The sequence below is a fragment of the Notechis scutatus genome, chromosome 1 (genome assembly GCF_049901735.1).
Source record: "Notechis scutatus isolate UNSWTSFEM ecotype Mainland chromosome 1, rNotScu1.2, whole genome shotgun sequence".
Classification (NCBI taxonomy): Eukaryota; Metazoa; Chordata; class Lepidosauria; order Squamata; family Elapidae; genus Notechis; species Notechis scutatus.
Genome location: NC_142009.1, coordinates 269,213,358 through 269,233,328, shown reverse-complemented (window position 1 = coordinate 269,233,328; position 19,971 = coordinate 269,213,358). Strand labels below are relative to the sequence as shown.

Sequence of the window (19,971 nt, the reverse complement as noted above, 5' to 3'; positions counted from 1 at the left end):
GGAAGAAGAATCTGGCCGAGGGTAGGAAGCCGAGGCGGAGGCGCTCGGGTGCCTACCACGTTTTCGCCTGCAAAAAGGTTGGGAAGCGCGCCAAGCTCTGGAGCAGCGACTGCCGCTGGGGGCGAGAAGCGAGGGCGGAGGTTGCCCCGGCGGGGACTCCTCCTCCGGGGGCAGGGCCGGGGGGCGGGCAGCTGGAGCGAGCCCCGATCTCGCCGTCGCTTCTGCAGCGCGGGGAGACGGAGCAAAGCAGCGGCCGCCGCCGGCTGGACCCGAGAGCAGCCCCGACGCGCCGCCGCCGCCGAGCCTGAGACCAGTCTTGGCGCCTGGTGGCAGCCGGAGCCAAGTCGGGCTGGGCAGCTCCCGAGGAGAAGAGCGAAAGGCAGCCGCCAACCCCCAGCCCGCAACTTTCTTTTTCCCCTGCGGCTCCGAAGGAGGGAAAAGGCTCGCGGGGGCAAAGGCGAGAGCTGCGGCAGGGGTCGCTCGCCACCATGAGGCGGCTCGGGGGCGTCTGTCTCCGGGGGCCGCCGTGGTTGCTGCTGCTGCCGCTGCTTCTGCGGTGGGAAGCCCCTCTCTACGTGCGAGGTAGGCGACTCTGAGGGGACAACCCCTTTCCCGCGCTCCCAGCCGCGGGCGGGCGCCTCAGAGATTGGGGCGCGCGTGTGTCTTGGGGATCGGGGTGGAGTGGCGGCGGCGGGGGGTCGCCTGGGACAATCTTCTCTCCCGGTACGCGCAGGCGAGGAGAGGTTCCGGGAATTGGGTCCAGGTTCTATGTTGGACATGGGGCTGTTGCGCTACTGGAGTTGGGGTCAGGGCTGGCGGAAAAGGGATGCTCGGCGGCGGGGGGGGGGGGGAAAGGACACCCTCTGCTCTCGCTTCGGATCTGCCGGCCAGTTTTGGAGTGAAATCTCGGGTCTGATCAGTCGCTCGCAAGGCGCGGTGCCTGCCACCTCCGCCGCCCCCCCCCCGCAAAAAAAAAAAAGGCTTGGGGTATCTGCAGCTGCCTTGATTCGAACTCAGCTGCTCCGACTCCCGGATGAATTCCTACAAGATAGCGAAATGTTGTACCCTGTTGGCCGGCTGGCTGGCTTGATAAAAGCCCGACCCGCAACTAAGCCAACCTCAATTTTAGCTGGGCACCCAGCCTGGGCTGTAAAATCCTGTGCGCGCTTATTGGTTTTACCCCCTTTCCACTAAGGTTTCCTTCTGTGCGATCTCGCGGAGAGCAAGTCCCCCCTACTTGGTCGATTCCTCCTTTCCCCCTTTCTTTCTACCCGTGCCTCGGAAATCTCTGCGTCAAGCCACCGGAGAGGTGAAGTGCTCCCCGTTTGAGGAGAATTTTGCGCGCTGGCTAAAAGGAGGTGAAGCTTCAGCACTTTTTGCATGTGCTCAGGTCCTCATTTCGAGTTCAAGCAAAGTCAGCAAAGTCGCCGATTTTTTCAAGACTGAATTGTGTTCTCTCTCCCACCCGCCTCATTCCGCCAACTTTGTTCTCCTTTTGTACAAAAGGTGGGGGGGGAGGGGAGGCGCAGGGGGCAAAACTTTGATGAACTTCGATTTAAAAAAAAATAAATTAAGCCTTCTCACGTGCGAGAGGGTGGGGCGGCGTCGGCGTTGCCTAATTTGCAAGCGGTCGTTGAATGTTTCTGGCGCCAGCGCGCAGGGCATCCCGTCGCCCTTAAAACTACCTGCTGCTCCTGCTGCTGCTGCTTTTCTTCCCTACTTGGCGTTGTCTTTGTCCCACCCGCTCTACGTACGCCTCGTTCCTGATGGGTGTGTGTGTGTGTGTGCGCTTCGTTGGGCTCATCAGGCACGCAAGCCGGATCGGATCGGGCCATTGATCCATTTCCCGATCGCAGCCTTCAAAGCTCCCCTTTCTACAGCCAAGCCGGATTCCGACAAAGCCACAGCAAAGGGGTTGGTGGGTGGGTGTCTCTTCTCTTCCTTCCTTCATGCGCCTTGAAACGACTTTTCCTCCCCTAAAAGGCAGCTTGATCCTTTGATGTCTTGGCACCCGCCTCCTTTGCTGATCTAATAAAGTTAGTCCCTTCCTATCTCTCTCTTCCTCCTTTCTTTCCTTCCTTCCTTCCTTCCTTCCTTCCTTCCTTCCTTCCTTTACGTCTTTCTTATTCTGCTGTTCTGCCGACGAGTGAGAGAGGCTGTTGTATGGTTGGGTTGGATGCTGGAAGGTTGTGTGCGTGCAGGTTATTTCTAGCCTCTGTTGCATGTTAGGACAGCAGCCCCTTCTCAACAGGAATGCAGCTGCTTTCTCTGCTAGATGAACTCCTTAAAGGTACAGCTCTAATTTGGCGGATTTTGGCTCCCTCTCCTTTTTTTTTTTTTTTTAATGATTTGGGAGCATGTGTGCTGAAAGAGGATTTATTGTCCAAAATGCCTAGATATTAACTCACCTGCTCTGATTTTTTGGCAGGGCTGTATTGAACAATTAGATATGAGTGGTGGGCAGAGAAATGGTAGTTTATAGATTATTACTGAACATGTTGCTTGTGCTTGGTGCTAAAAGAGAGGATTAATTAATACTAGTGGGAAGCAAAATGTACTAATTAAGAATAGACTGACAATTTTCTACAAAGGGCTCTCTGAAGAATATACAACAGTCTCTTCTAAGAGACTGTTTGGCTTCAGTGTAATTTCATCCACCTGTCTTTACAGATGTTGATTTATAGTTGCAGGAAGTTTCTGCTTTTAAAACCTGGGCTCCCATCATTCTTGTGGATTGCCTTCCCCTGGGCAATCACCAGGAAAAAAAAATGACTTTAGACTGAACCGTTTTTTTTTTTTTTCCTTATCAGAACCTGAGGAAGATGAATAATTTGGAACTATTGATTCAAACGCCCAACTCTAACCCATGACTTTTCACACACACACAAAAAAAATTCACAAGGAGCTTCACCATTAACGAAACTGAATCCGGATGAAAAATTTAAAGGCCGGATCTTTCTCAAGCTAAGAGATTGGGTAGGATTTTATTTTGGCTCTCACCCCAGGTGCTTCTATTTAATGTGTCCTGGCAGTTTATGACCCATCTAGGGATGCTTGCTGTAACGTACAGGTCATTTGTCATGCTTGCTTGTAAGTGGCAGCATGTTGATGTCTGCCAGAACACTCTATGCCAGGGTGACTTAAGACAAGTAACCTTTGTGTCACAAGCCCTATTCTAGCATTAGTTTTCCGAATCTCCCCCTGCTGAGGAAATACTGAGATAGAGGCCTACGTTTGGACTATATTCAGGCTACGTATACCCTATATACAGTCTCTCACTTCTACCCCATAGAAGTCATCATGCTTTGCAAGCAATTTGCTCACTTTTCCTAGCCAAGCAACTGCCAGCCACGGAGTGAAGAAGACACACTCTGTTAACAGTCACATCATTGACTAAGGGACCAGAAGAATCCGTGTATAAGAAAATTTCGAAGGAAAAACAAAAGTTGACTTTATATAAAGGCTGGGTCCTTGTAGTCTTAAGCAATGACCCATCACCTCAAGGAGACTTTTCTCCTGCAGCTTTATGATCTATGGCTTAGCCTTATGTCCCTTACAAGTAGGAAAGCGGGGAGCCAATTGGAATGTATATATACTGTAATATGGTAGTAGGAAATAATTGCTAGAATCATATTGTTGGAAAGGTGTTTTCTAATTCCCTGTCTTGCCAGGGCAAGGATTTTCAGAGTATTCCACCCAGCCTATCCACCCATTGTTTGAAAATGGAGCACCCATAATTTCAGGAGTCAGGGTGTTAAGCTGCCTTACAGCTCTCACAGTCAGGCAATTTACCTCGTTTTTTCTATTTCAATCTCTGCAAAGCATCTGTTGATTCCTGCCCTATTCTTTGTGGCAGCACTTCAAGTGTTAGAGGACTACTACGGTATTATGTCTTCCTTTTAGCTTTCTCTTCTTTATTCCCAGTTCTTTTAACCGTCCTCCATAGGATTTAGCCTCTAAGCCCCTCACTATGGTTATTTGCATTCTTTTCATTCCACAGCATCCTTCTTGTATTTTGGCAACCAAAAACTAAATACGGTTCCAGGTGCTGTTTCATTTAACATAGTGTAGAATGAAACTACCTGTTCCCATTATCTTGACAGATTGCACTGGCTCTTTTGGCAGCTACAGGTTGATCTGCCAGGATACCCAGATCCTTCACACAGGTACAATTTCTGAGCCAGGTATCACCTGTTTTCTACTTTGTATTTGACTTTTTCCTACTTACATGCAGAACCCTAGTATTTTCCACGATGAAACTGCATTTTGTTGCATAGGACCCAACGTTCAAATCTATCAGGATCTTTTTAACTCCTGTGCCCAGAGACACTAGAAATCCCTCGCCCAAGTTCATGTTGTCTGCAATGTGCTGGGCATCCCTTCTATCCTTTCATCTAAGTATTTATGAATATTTTGAACAAGACTGGCCTAGAACAAAACCCTGAAGTCCCCAACTGCAGAGGTCTCTCCATGTAGACACAGTTTCATTAAGGAGCACCTGAAAATCTATCTAGCAGTGCTACTATCTCACACGTTCCATTTTACCAAGAGTCTACGCCCAACTTTACTGAACTCTAGGTACTCTACATCCACAGCGTTTCTGTCTAATTAATTCTGTAAAATAATAATAATAATAACCTGGCATGATTGTAAACAATATTAATGATCTTAAGTAGTGACTTCAAACTTACTGATCTGTCATTGCATGGGTCCCATTTTTATTCTTCTCCAATAGTCTGGCACTTCCCCTGTACTTCAAGAATTCTCCGAGAACCATTTAGCACCCTGGGATGTTATCCACCTGGTCTCAGGAACTTGAATTTATTCCCAGAAGCTAAGTGTTCTTTCATAGTCTCTTGTCTATTTTGACCTATATTGCTCTTCTGCCCATCTCCACCCAGTGCACAGGTTGGACCACCTTTTCCTTTTGTGAAAAGACAGCTGCAAAATAAAAATGTAGTAGTTCAGCCTTCTCCCTGTTATCCATCACTATCTTGCCATTTTCTCCATCCAGGAGACTGACCATTTCCTTGATGTTTCTCTTTTGTTTTGTACATACTGTACACAGACAAGCCCTTTTTTGGTTATTTTTTGCCACTCATTGTAAGCCTCAGCTCATTCTGCACTTTAGCGTTTCTGATGCCATCCTTACAAATTTGGGCTATTTCTTGATAATCAATCTGCTTTTGTTATGTGCCTCTTTTTACAATTTTTTTATTTATTTATCCTTTTTTATTTCTTAGTTTATCAGAGTTCTTTTGCAAGCACAATTGCATCATCAACTGTTTTCCAGTTTTCTTTCTGTTCTCTGTTTGTTTTTGGGCCTTAATTATCTCGCTGTTTATAATTATGCAACTCTCCTGAACTTTCTTTTCCTCCTTCAGAATTTCCATCCATGCACTATTTCCTACTTTTTCCCTTAGCTTACTGAGGCCAACTCTTTTGAAATTTAGAACATTAATCTGGCTACCTTCCATTCTCTCGGTCTGCAGTATGGGGAATTCATGGATCGCATGATCACTCTCTCCCAAAGTTCATACTTTCTCTTTTTCAATCTGTTAGTATCTCTCTTCCCTGTTAGTACGTATGAAATACCATATAACTGATCTCCTTCCTTTTATTCATAATTTTGTATTTATTTATTTATTTGTTTGTTTGTTTGTTTTGTCATGTTTATGTAGTGTATATTAGAAGTGGAGACCTTTGAGAGCTGTATGCAACAAAATTTCATTTTAATGTATACCTATTAGTGTACATTTAAAATGACAATAAAGTTATTCTAAGTTCTAATTCATTGTTTAGACAATGAACTTCTCTTCAAGGCAGAGCAAGGATTTGCTCTGGATTTCTGTTGGATTTCCCACTTGTCATAGATTTGATTTGCAGTTAATATTAGAATAGTTGAACTCTCCCATTGGTGATTTCAGTGTTATGTTTCCACGACATTTTAGTCATCTGATTTGTGAAGATTTCATCTATATCATTCGCTTGTTGGGTAGCCTGCAGTACATTCACAACAACCTCTTTATTGTTTGTTTTCTCCTTAATATTCATCTAGATGCTTTTGACAGAGTTTTCATCCTTGATGTCATTAATTTTACAGACATCTCCCCTTTCTATTTGTCCCCCCCCCCCCAAAAAAAAACCCACACCTTCTCATGCTACATTGCAGTCATGAGTTCCATCTCAAGTGTTTATCATGCTGGGCTCTAGCTCTTGGCTTCTTTCAATCTTAAATCCATGCAGCTTCTCCTCATTCTCTGAGGGTGAGTCCTCTGCAGAGGCCATGATATGTAAGAATTGATGCCTCTTTGTGAACTCAACTGTGAAAGCAACTCTGTATTACACTGTGATCCCACAACCATCTATTGGGGATTGGTGAGTTTAGAAAAAATCTGCCATCTTGATTTTTTTGACTGAGCCTGCCCTGTGTGATACTGAGCATACTTGCTTGGGGATAAGTTACACTTACTTACAAATAGAGAGCTAGACTGACTTCATGAACTAGGCATCTAGATAGAAGAGTTTAATTTTAAGCGTTTGCACTCTAATTTTCTGCTTTAAGCATCACTGTCACATTTTGCTTAAGAGTGGTTGTTGAAAAAGTGATGATTGGCTCACATATATTCAGCCAAAATTAGACATACAAACACACATTATGGATTAACATAACATTCACTTAGGGATTTAATATGTCTACTATAGCATACAAGAGTTTCTAGCCTCATTTGATATTAAGCATGCATGAGTTTCTAGTCTCATTTGAGCAATGCGTTTACAGCATTTTACTTCTCATAGGAATTAGCAGTTCATTTAAAGTGCAAGAAAGCAGAGGGATTTTTTAAAATTTGATTAGTCAAACACTTACAAGATGATAAGTATAAGTATAAACATGAGTAAGAATACAGAAAATAGGTACGAATAAATGGGGACAATAAAACAGGGATGGTAGGCACAATTGTGCACTTATGCACGCCCCTTACAGACCTCTTAGGAATGGGGTGAGGTCAATAGTGGATAGTTTGAGGTTAAAGGAGTGGGGTTTAGAGGATGTAACAACAGAGTCAGATAGTGCATTCCAGGCATTGACCACTCTGTTGCTGAAGTTGTACTTTCTGCAATCAAGTTTGGAGCGGTTTACATTGAGTTTGTATCTGTTGTGTGCTCTTGTATTGTTGCGGTTGAAGCTGAAGTAGTAATTGACTGGTAGGATATTGTAGCAGATAATTTTGTGTACTAGGCAAGGGTCCAACTGTAGGCGGCATAGTTCAAGCCCAAAACTTTAAGCCTGGTGATATAGGGTATTCTGTTGCGAGCAGAGGAGTGTAGTACTCTTCTCGTGAAATATTTCTGAACTCGCTCAATTGTATTAATGTCCGATATACAGTGTGGATTCCAGACTGATGAGCTGTATTCGAGTATAGGTTTAGCAAAAGATGATTTTGGAAATATTTGTCTAACTTGTGGCTCCTCCTGTAGGATTTAAAATCTGCAAAATGGCATGCATAATATTGTAATCTGAGCCCTACTTCCTTTGTACAAGCATTAATATCTGTCTGCCTCTCTCTCTCTCAAACACACACACACACATGGAATAGATATTGGTGCACAATATTGCTCTCACAGTCCTGCTCTCATTGCGCATATATCCTTGCATCCATCATTGGGTTTTAGATCTGCTTCTTTTCCTGAAACCAGGCTCTGACAATGAATAGAGAGCAACCTTCTTTACATAGTCCCAGATTAAGTTCTATTTAATAGTTGTATGCACATATATAGGTAGTGTTTCATGTAGATATTTTGATCAGTTGCAGTGTTCTTCAAACCGGACAACTTTTAAGATATGTGGAATTCAATTCTTAGAATTCTGGGAGTTGAGGTCCACACATCTTAAAGTTGCTCAGTTTTAAAAACACTGTTCTATTGTATAACATTCTCATTAATCTTCAACTTGGATAATGACTGCCAATAAGGTTGAGGTCAAAATGGGACCACTATAAAACAGGAGGGATGCCCATGTGTTTCCAAGCGAACTCAGATTTATTGAAATACAAAAACATAAAAGAATTAAATCTACATGGCACCCCTTTCCTAATGAATCCTAAATACATATTGAGTCCAGTTAAACTAGCCAATTTATTCTTTTGCCAGTTACCCCAGATCAAAGGAATGAATCTTCCAAGTCATATCTAAATTATTTTCATGACAGGCAGTGATTATGGGACCTTCCAGAGCCAATTAATATGATGAACTCAGTTAAGATGTTTTGGCTACTTACAAAAATTTATTCTGCACATGGTTGGAGGCTATTTTCATATGCACTAGTGCTAATGATGTTTCACTACTGAAGCTTAATGGAAATTACACTTTATTCTGTGTGAACACAGCTGTTGTGTTGTTGCCAATTGCGTAGTTTATGAAAGTTAAAAAAAATCTGAGCCTCAAATTTCCCATTTATTTTCTTACAGGATTATTTTTACTTATGCTACTTTAGACATTGAAGCTGTTCAATAGTTTGTTGTTTTGGGGTGAATATTATGAAAATATTTAGAAATTGCACCTATCATATAAGTAATAGAAAATTTACTGTGGCTAGGAACTTTATTAGTACTGTGTAAGGGAGTACTTTGGATAAGTAAACCCTTGAAATCTTTAAAGCACTTTTAGTCTCAGTCTACAAGGATGTCTTTAGGTCAGCATGACTTCAGTTACATTTTTAAAAGGCAAAGCTTAGCAAATTTCAAGCAACATTTTCATATTTTTCCTGTACTGTGAATTTTAAGGGTTTAAATGTCCTGTTTATGGCCAGTAAGCACCAGTCACAGACAGCTGTAGCACAATCAATACAACTTTTACAAAAATTTCAGATGTTTCTTTGTATTGGAAGATTGTTTGATATCTGGGGAGAATCAACAAGAGAGTAAATACAGTGTCAAAAGCAATGCACTTTTAAGTCTTTTATTTAATTACCTTCAACGCACTAAAACTTCAGGTTAATTATACATGTTTTCTTTCTTCCATAAGTTGCATACTTCCATAATAGTGCAGTTTAACCTCACAGGAACTTTGTTAGTTTGTGCTGCCTTGCTTTGCAGATGTAAAAAAGAGGCAGAAATGATAACCGAGCCCAAAATTGCGCAATTTGGAACCTTTCAAACATGCTAAGTTACTAAACTCCCAGGATCATCAGCCTATTCAGCTAAAAGCCTTGCGGGCAGCAGACTGATTAAAGCAGCAGTGTATTGCATGCTCTGCTGTTTTTCTTACAAGCATTGCATGTACACCCAAAGGGGCAGAACTGCTGGTGTCATTCTGTCCAAACGTGCAAGATTCTTTGGTTGCTACTGTGCTAGGAATAGTGGGATTAAAATTCTAAGTTACGCAGATTGTTTGAAAAAAAAATTTTTTTTGTTAAAGAGAGCCAATTCGTTCTAGTGGTTAAGGCACCAGGCTAGAAACCAGGAGGCTGTGAGTTCTTCTCCCACCTGAGTCATGAAAGCCAGCTGGGTGATTTGGTCAGTCATTCTCAGCCCACAATGTCTGGCTTGAGTAGTCCTGTCAGTAACTAATAGATCCACACTTGGTAGATTCTCTACTCCCCCCCCAGAAAGCAGATTGTGCCCTTTTGGGAAAAATCGTAGGAAGAAAATAAATAAATAATAAAGGGTTATTTTTTAATGTACCGCTAATGATAGATGTGGAAAAGGTGATACAGTAATACAGGTAGTTTGCTTAGTGACCGTTCAAAACTACAACGGCCCTGAAAAATGTGACTTATGACCATTTTTCATAGTTACAACCTTTGCAGCATCACCATGATCATGGGATCAGAATTCAGGTGCTTGGAAAGTGACTGATATTTGTGACGGTTGCAGTGCTCTTTTTGCAAGATTCTGACAAGCAAAGTCAATGGATAAACCAGATTCACTTAACAACCATGTTACTATCTTAACAACTTCAATGATTTGTTTAACAACTGAGGCGAGAAAAGTCATAAAATGGGATAAGAGTCACTTAACAAATGTCTCATTTAACAGCAGAAATTTTGGGCTCCATTGTGGTCCTAAACGGAGTTCAAAGTTTACAAACTTTGAACTACACACACACACACACACACACACACACACACACACACACACACACAGAGTGAAAGGCTTACCAGTGTTTTAGTCATACAGTGCAAATGATTTGGGATATTTTGTTTATGGGAAAATAAAATCCCATCGAGAACTGGCTAGGGCAACCTTGGTCAACTTGTTCTCCAGATGTGGCAGATCCTATCATCCTCATACCACTATCTGCTTTTGTTATTCTTGATGTACTTTACATATTAAGAGCAGCAGGTTGGGAAACTATGCTATAGAGAGGCAATGATCATTTGAGCAGATAAGTACATTTGTTTTAATATCTTATGGGTATTGAACTGTGAAAGATAGCCCTTAATTGATATAGGACTGAGATATAATCTTTTTTCTTTTTCTAAAATATAGGAAAATGAGCTTAATGGAAATTATATAGCAGAGCTAAAATTGTGGTATTATTATCTGACACATTGCTATGTTTTCAAAGTGACTTACAGTAGATTTTACTAATATATACTTCTCTGAGACCCTGTGTCATTGTGTTATATTCATTATCATGGCAGTTTTTAAATTCTTTTTTTGTGCTGCTGTGCAAATGTTTTTATACACAGAAGCTTGACTAGTTGATGCCTTTTTTGAGGTTTGGAAGTGGTATTTTGGGTTGACTGTTTGTTTTTTCTGCCCGGTCATTTATAAAGTATAATTTTCACATTGCTTCAAGCCCAAACAAGCACTAGAAGTTTGAGAAGCGGATTTGCAAAATATATGTTTAATTGGGATTGTCAAAGCACCCAACATATAGTTAGCGTTCATAATAAACAGCATTTCTAGCATTGTGGGCTCAGACATGGTGGAGCTATTTTAAAAGGCTGCTTCATATTTTGTTTTGATTTAGTAAAGAAAAGGTAGGGGTAAATCCATCCTTATGTTCCTCAAGCATTTAGGAATTTCTTCTGGGAGAGAAATTAAGTTGCTTACAATGATACATAGAATTGCACTGGCTACCAGAAACTAGTTAAGAAACCCTTCTGTTTTTTTACTGTTTGTATTATAGCTACACAGATAGTTGACAGTGGTAAAACAGGTAATTACAATGCTCCAGGTGAGGAAAAAGTTTCTGTAACTCCAAAGAAATATTATCCAAACAGCTTGATTTTTTTAAAAAGAAAAATATTCATTTCTGGAATATGATTCTTTTTTTAAAAAAGAAGATACTCTCCTTTAAGGTCTCTTTTGACTGGTAATCTTTTGTCTTAAGTATGCTCACATCGCATTAATTGGTATACTGAATTTAATATCCACCTGTCTGCATTTTATATATATCTTGACAGAGAACACTAATACTAGCTGTTGCCCATGAAGTTAACACAACTGAAAAGGTTCAGTTTTTAGCACTGGGTTTGTGGTATCTTTGACTCATTGACACACAGTTGTTATGTTGGGTTTTGACCTTCAAAGGGTTTTCATTCACTATATTTCCCAAAGACCAAATAGGTAGCAATCATCCCCACATCTTCCTTTAGACTAACATTTAGTAATATAAAAAGCAATGTGGTATTTTCTGTTCGCCTGTTTTTTTGAATGTAAGTTTTGTATTTTTTTTCAGTGCTTTTGCACAGCATTTGCTATATTATGGTATCAGTCTGTTTTGTAATTGTGGCTTGGGACTGTGGTGGATTGTGTATCATTCTTTGATGATTGAGTTGCATGTGACAAATGCAGCAATTTTAGTTCCAGCCAATTGTTTTGAAATGAATGACTTTTGTTCTGTTGGACTGTAATATTTGTGATTTCAGCAAATACAAAAAGTATATGTGTTTTAGTTTTCTAGTTTGTGATGGACTTGATTCAATTCACCTCACATATTTTTAGATGGTACAGTTTAAGGAGATGTCACATTGATCCAGTCATATTGGATAACTTCTGTTTCATCTCTAATCTTTCATTTGGAAGAAGACTTTGAAAAAGGCAATGAGCCTCCAGGTACAGAGAATCTATTAGAATGTACTATATTTGGTGTTGTTGGACCTTTTAGAAGCACTTGATATTATTAAAGATAATATCCTGATTAATAGATTGTGGGGATTGAGAGTAAGAAGCACATTTCTGCAAAGTTAGTCAGAGGGTGGAGGGAAGAGCAGTTGGCTTGGCTCCATCAATGTGGGATACCTCAGGGCTCAGTTCTCTCCCACATTCTCTTTATATCTCCATGAAACTGTGGGAAGAGGTTATTTGTTGGTTTTGGAATTAGGAATTATCAGGAGACTGTATATACATCACCACAACTATACATCACCACCACAGGAAGGGCTAGAATTCTCCAGTGTCCTGAGTCTGCAAGTAGCTGGTTAGGTCAAACAAACAAACTCAGATAAAATTCTTAAAAATGGACTGCTGTATGTAGGCAAACAATATCATTTGATCTTGATCCCTAAGTTGACTCTGGGTAGACTTGCACTTTCCTTAATGAATATATCAGGGACTTGAGAGTCCTTCTGGACTTACAACTACTGTTCAAGCATCAGGTAGGAACTTTGGCCTGAGGACCTTCGCTCAACTTTGGCTGGTGTGCCAGTTGTGGGCATTTTGAATCAGAATATCCTTGTAATAGTGATTCACACCTTCATCACCTTGAATAAAACTCGGCAGTACAATTTACATGGGTTGGTGGCCCCTGAAGCCAGTGCACAATCTTCAGAGAGTCTAAAATTCGACTAAACTGTTGACTAAAAGAGTAGTTTGGCATTTTGCAAAGCTATGGAAACCATTCTATTTTGACTAGCTTTGAGTACACCAAGTTTCTTGCATAGGCTTTATGTTTATTTGTGGTTTATTTTCTTTGTAAACCATCCTGAGCCATGAGCAGTTCAGGACTATAGGAATTTTGTTATTAAGTAAATATATAAAACCCATTGTTCTGTGAATGATGTTATGGCAACGAAGTTTTGTTACCTGACTTGAAATTGAATGCCCCATTACAAAATAATTTACATAGATAGCCATTGCTTTAAAGTTATATTGAATAATGCCAGAAATCAGTATTTTTTTAATTGGAAAATTTTAGTAGGCTTAATGATCTTTCATGCATATTTGTTTTTGCATTCAGAAGTTATGGTTTTGCTGTTTATGTGTCTAGCTAGGTTCTTTCTTAGCTTGCTGATTCTGGGTGCTAATTCATACTGTGCTAATAGTCCAACTTCTCTATGATGCCATCCCAATGCAGTTTGGCAGAGATCTGTTCTTTCATTCATGAACCTCTTTCTTGCATGTGCAGCTGAAACTCATGAGGCCAAGCTAAAACCTTAGGTTTCTTTGAAAATTAATATTTTAACTTTAAAGCATAAGGTATATTATTTGGAAAGAAAAGGTGTATATTTTCAGAAACAACCATTGAAATCAAAAGGTATTGTGAAGTTACTCTGCCTTTTCCTCCGTACATATTTTTTCTGGTATTAAAATGAAGTTAGTAAGGAAACCTGGGGGTTTATAAAGGAAAATGTTATCAGAACCCAATCATAATCACAATAAGCCAAGATGATTGAAAAACCTTATCTAGGAACACTTATTGGGAAGGTAATGAAATTGGCAAGGATGATGAGCCCTGTTGGTTTCATGTGACATTGGAGGGAACTGTGGTTAACAATGTTGACCAAAGAAGCACTTCCATATATAGAGCAAAGCTGAATATATAGAACAATTATATCTAAAGGTGTACAGCTCTGTGGGAGAAAAATAGTGGGATGATGATGGAGATTACACAGGTAGACCTTGATTTAGAATCACAGTTGGGACCGGAACTTGCATTGCTAAACCAATCTCATCTGATTTTACAACCTTTTTTGAAGTGGTTGTTAAGTGACTCGTGCAATTATTAAGCAATTCCAGCTTTCCCCATTGACTTCCTTTATCAGAGCTTTGCTGAGAAAGTCACAAATGGCAATCATGCAACTCCAGGACACTGCAACTGTTGTAAATTCATGCTGGTTTCCAAACACCTGCATTTTAATCAAGTGACACCATGGCAACACTGCAACAGTCGTAAGTGCAAGGACTTGTTGTAAGCCACTTTTTCCCAGCACCATCGTAACTTTCAACTGTCACTAAAGAAATGGTCGTAAATTGAGGACTACCTGTAAGATGGCTTCAGTTTCCCTTAGCATGGGAAACTTGAAATGTAATTGGAAATGTAATATCTAATATGAGTGTGCCCAGCTGGGTGGTACCATTTAGCTCAGGGGTGTCAAACTGGCAGCCCATGGGCCGGATGTGTCATGCACAGGCCATGCCCACCCCAACTCCGCGATTGGGAGAAATGTCACGTGGTAGCAAGGTGATGCGGTGAGTTTGACATCTGTGATTTAGCTGTTCTAATTTATACTGTGTAAATTTTGATTACATTCATGACAATTTATTTGCACATTTAAATGAGGAAAGTACATCCAAAAATTGCATTTTGGTATACATTCTTTTATAAGAAGTGAAAATGAGATTAATTCATAATACCTTTCAAGCCAAGGGAAGTTTTCCATCATCCCTAGAGATCAGGAATGAGACTGCAATCAAAATCCTTCTACTAATTATTAACACACTGCCTTTTATCAAGCAAGGTTAAGTTTTTCATCTCTTTTCTTATATTTGTTGACAGTTTCTTCCTATTTATGCTACTGCTGCATTTCAGCAGTATTTTTTTAAAACTACAAGTCCCATTAATGTTTGAGGCGTCAGTGAAGTGGGGATTTGCAGCTAATCTTTTTCTTTTTTTAAATTGCCGCTTCTTAATGACCTCTGTTTCACCCTGTTAAATTTGTGCTGTTAACCATTAGAACAAACTCTATTGTTTTCTCCTGTTTAAAGAGAACTCTCTAAATTCTCAAAGTAGCCATCAAAATACCACATGTCAAAATACTGCATGCAACCATTCCAGTGAAATGGTTGATAGGGCTTTTTCAGACTTCTGGACTCTTGAGAGTTGGAAGAGAGGTTAGTGCAGAAAGACTATAGGTTGGGCTCAGATGTGTTCTTATCCTGCCCTGGATCGAACACCGCTTTGAACCACCTTTATTCTCTGGGATAGGTGTGAATTAAGCAGATCCAAAGCTGGCCGCAGAAAAACAATGGGAGAAAGATTTCCTCTCCAACCATGAGGCAAAGTGCTGTCGGTTTAGCACCTGAAGTATATTTCTACATGCTTTTCCAGGAACACTAAAATAATACCTTCTTCAACTTTTTCTCTTTTCATGCGATGAACTAGATAGGGAGTAAAATTGTGTGTGTGTGTATTGGGGGAATTTGGGGGCTTTGGGGTTGGGGGGGAGAATAAACCCTGCATTGCTGAAAGATCCACCCTCTTCCTTACTTCTTCTTATGCCTGTGCTCTCCTCCACTCCACTTGAAAGGGCAAAATGTCTTTGGCAGGAAATCTACTTTTGCCCATCGGTCTGCCAAATGGTTCCATTTCTTTTAAATCTTTGCCTCTTTTTGAGTTCTCCTCCTCAAAGTTAAATTGGTCTTGGTCAGTTCCTGTCTACTTAGTGTGTGTTTGAGGTCATGGGAACGTTGTTCTTGTTGGTGTAGATAAATCTGTGTAGGGTTTTTTTTTTTAATGGGTGATGTGCATAAAATGCTGGAAAATTACTTAGAAGCAGCAATATTTCTACCGGTTCATCTTGATGTACATCACAGGGCAGGCATTCTACCAGTTTGCAAGTCTTACATATTCAGCTGCTTCTGTCTTGGCAAAAAAAGTGACATATTTGAGAAGTCATGTAGGAGAAAAGTTCGAAGACAAACAAGTGCTGAAAAGAAGGTGTGTTTGTATGGATGGGAGGTGGAGGAAGAAGAGGACACCACCAGAAACCAGACTGGGAACTATGGTAGTGCGAAGCCTCAAGAAAAAAGATGAAAATCTTTGGTTTGAACGACATATGCAAGATAGGCATACTGAAGTGTTGATATGGGACATAAAGCAGACATTGAGGAGAAAGATGGAGATATTTTAGTTCTTGTAATGAAATTTTAAATGGGAGGGGATGAAATCTGGAAACATTGTGTCAACAGAGAAATTGTATATGCACTATTATTTGTATATTAATAATATATTGATACTAGTATGTTAACGATAATACAATATATAATATTACCAAGCAATATCCCCTGCTTGAGCAGAGGATCAGACTAGAAGATCTCCAAAGTCCCTTTGAACTCTGCTATTTTGTTACTCTGTTATTTGCATGGTAACTGGGTAGCAGAGCATTCTATATAAAGATTTATAATACTGACAGTACAGGTTGTTCAATAGAAAGCTGGGGAAGTAGGAAAAAAGAGGAACTACGATGGATTGCAGGGTACCTGAAGAGAGAACGGAATTGGTATATTCGGTGCGCAAGAAAAAAATTGCTGCGCTAGTTGGGTTGAACCTCCCTCTAGGTCTACAGTAATTTTGCATTATGTTTTCCAGGTATTTAAAATTGTCAGTAACATAAAATGTCACACCTGCCTATATTAATTACTGAGGCAGGGCAGGAGAATTACTGTTTCAAATAGGTTATGTATTGAATTTTGGATACATGCTCACCTACATTTTCCATTCGTTTGCAAAAATATAAAACCACATTTAAGTGCCCCCCACCCCACCCCAGTTTTCTATCTGTAGGTAATTGTATTTAGCCTCAGAGGAAAAATGCATCTGGAGAGGGAAAGAAACACCATTGTTCAAAATTAGAAAAATAAACCCACAGCAAAAAAAAATTACAAAGCAAAGCATTGGATTGGAGCAGTTGCTGAGTTGTCAGATACGAAAAAAATATACATTTTGCGTGAATTCATTTTTGTCCCTGCTGTATATCTAAATTATTTCCTACATAATATGAAGATGGTATGCATTGAGGATGTATATGCTTTGAAAATGATCTGGAAGCATGCCTGCAGTACTCTTTATTTTTCTGGTCTTCAGCTGAGCCTGAAGAAAGACATAGCTGATTTAATGAGTGGACTAATTAAAGGGGTTCATTAAAGAAGTCCTGTCTTTTCAGGCTCAGCCATTAGCCTCATAAGTGACATGACTGTTTCAAAAAGAGACTGAATTCATGCTTCCTCGTGAAGTAAAGCTCCCCCTTTCAATAATTTCTAAAGAATGCACAGCTCATATATATGAATTTGGGAACAATATGTCCCACACTTATACTCATATATTTGAATTAACTTTGAACTTTGTGCTGGAATGGTATTTTTGTGAGTTTTCTACTAAGGAATAAAGAAAAGCCAGTTCAGTGAAAGGATAATGATCATATGTGAATATATAATATTTTCACATTCCAAAGAACAGAATGACAAGTATCTTGGATCCATGTCTCATTATACTGAGGTGTCTAGTCATGGAGTGGGATACAAAATGTCTGCAATCTAATCTCAATACCAGCTTTGTAGTGTCAAACTAAAAATTATCCAAATGGGAATGCATTCTTCCCAAAACGTGCAAAATTTGTTGATCTTGGAAAAATTACTTCGGGGAAATTACTTAAAGTTTGGTTTTTGGAGTGGTAACTCTAGCAAACCCCTGATTTGTTCATTTGTTGTAGATAGAGGGAATCCAATTGAGAGAAATGCTCAAAACTTTTTTCCCCATCCAAATGCTCAAAACTGTTTTTCCCTTTGAGATGTTAATAGGCCCAATAGGAAAGAAAGTAATAAACAAATAAAATATGACAAAGTATACATATATACATCCCCTTTGTACCTTGCTCTGGTATGCTGATATAAATTTTCAAAAGCTATCTAATTTTCTTTTTGCCATACAATGGATTGGATGAAAGGTATAAGGATTAGAATGACATGCAGGGGTGGGATTCTACCAGTTCGCACCTATTCGGTAGAACCAGTTGTTAACATTCTAAACAGTTCGGAAAACCGGTTATTAGAAGAAATTACTGGCCTAATCCTGTAAGGAAGGCAGGAAGGAAACATTCTGGTGTTGCTTACAGAAACTGCCTCTCCATTAACCCTTATTACATTCTTGGCAGGACTAGACTTTCTGTCTCAGGAACTTCTCTGGAGTTTTTTCCCTCTCCTTTGCTGGTACTTTGCTTGTGTGGAGTGACCATTCAAAGTTACAATGGCACTGAAAAAAGTGACTTATGACAATTTTTTACACTTATGACTGTTGCAGCATCCCCACAGTCATGAGAGGTTGCAGCATCCCCACAGTCATGAGAGGCTAGGCAAGGAGATGTGTGCCTCGATGTGAGTAATATTGAGTTGGCCACGCTCAGCCAATAACTTGACCACCAAGCCATGTCCACCCAGTCACATGACCACCAAGCCACACCCACCAACTAAGCCATGCCCACAGAACCGGTTGTTAAAAAATTTGAATCCCACCCCTGGTGACATGCACTTTGCAACTTGCCCTCCTGTGCATACTAAAGCTGTTTTTGTGAATCATTTTCAAAATATGCCCAGCTACCCCAAAAGTGCAGTTTTGGAATTTCCAAGAGTACATTAGCCATAATTAGCAAGCCATTGACCCAGAGGTATTCCGGGTGATTTGGCTTTGTCTTAACTGTGCACTTAGACTATTGCAGGGAATGTAGTATCTTGGATCATTGTTTAATTACTTTGTGTACTTGAAATGAAACATTCAATTCCACCCACATCTTATCTGTGGAAACTGCCAAACCAGAATTTCTTATCGTCCTTTATTACTAGACAGAACTATTACATGTTTCCTTCAGTTTTCAGTTTTGGTTAAACCATTTGATCATGTAAACAGATTACAGTGAGCTACAGCAACTGGGCTTGTTGCATTACAGCAATTAATCATGTAAACAAGCTCCTTAGATAGATGGAAAGTCTGACAAACAGGACTAACTCAGCAAGTAATGGGGATATTTATTTCAAGCCAACTCCTGGATGTCTAGAACTCTTCAAGACTGTTTAGAAGCATTCACTGTGTAGATTATTCAGAAGTTGAAGTAGATTTCACTGACCACTGGCTGACACTCAGCCTGTTGAGCTGCCTGACCGAATGGACAAAAGCAGTATGACAAGCACCCTTTCCCCATCTTTTTGCTTTGATTGTGTGCTTGCTGGTGATGGGCAATAGCTGTGAGATAGTTTCTAGGTAAGGAAGGAAACTCTCAAAGGAATTTGACTTCTCAGGGAACTAGTGAATACTTTTTTTGTGGGAAGGGGAGGTGAGATTGTATTTGATAGAGAATTCTCCCTGGGTTAGAAAGACAGAGCATGAACTTGGGGGTAGGGTTAGTCAAGAGCTTTTTTTTTAAATCCTATCCATTATTCTTCACTAATGTCATGTCACATATTTAGGGTTTACTTATAACTGGTTTTATCTCTAGCAGTGAGTAGTTTTACTCAAACGTTTTGCAAAGAGCATGTTGGTTTTCTGGAAAGGAGAAGCTTTCATTCATAAAATATATTATACACAGAATTGGGGGTAGTGGAAGCAGGTTTCCTTAACATAATTTTACTGATATCTTGGTGATTTGTCACGTGGGCTTTCTATACACTGTGAATTTAAAAGAAAGAATCCTCAGATAACTATACAAAACATCTGGTTCAATATCCTTCCCTTCTAGGCCAGGTAAAACTGCTTTAAGATCTTGGTTTCTTGGCGTAATTTCATGCAGCCATCAGTTTAATTTCAACATCCTTGCAAGCTTTATATTTTTGGCAAGATTAAATTGTCCTTTCCTAGACAAAAAAGAGAGGAAGAAAGAAAGCACACAAAAAGAAAGCTAAATTTACAGATTTTATAAATCTGGAGTATTTACAACTTCAGTGGTGTTAGTCTTGTGACATTGGGTTCTTTCGTGGCATTTGGTTTTAAAAGTTCTGCTTTTAAGCCTATGCTTCTTTAAGAAATTAGAGGAAT

General features: G+C 40.1%; 1 protein-coding gene across 1 annotated transcript in view; it reads left to right on the top strand.

Moving 5' to 3' along the window:
• Window positions 1-243: 243 nt before the first annotated feature.
• LRP4 (LDL receptor related protein 4) overlaps window positions 244-19,971 on the top strand; it is a 109,141-nt gene continuing 89,413 nt past the window's right edge. The window contains exon 1 of the mRNA XM_087951331.1: window positions 244-582. Within this exon, the coding sequence (XP_087807457.1) occupies window positions 489-582 (94 nt within the window). The 5' untranslated portion in view covers window positions 244-488. The remainder of the gene's footprint in view (window positions 583-19,971) is intronic.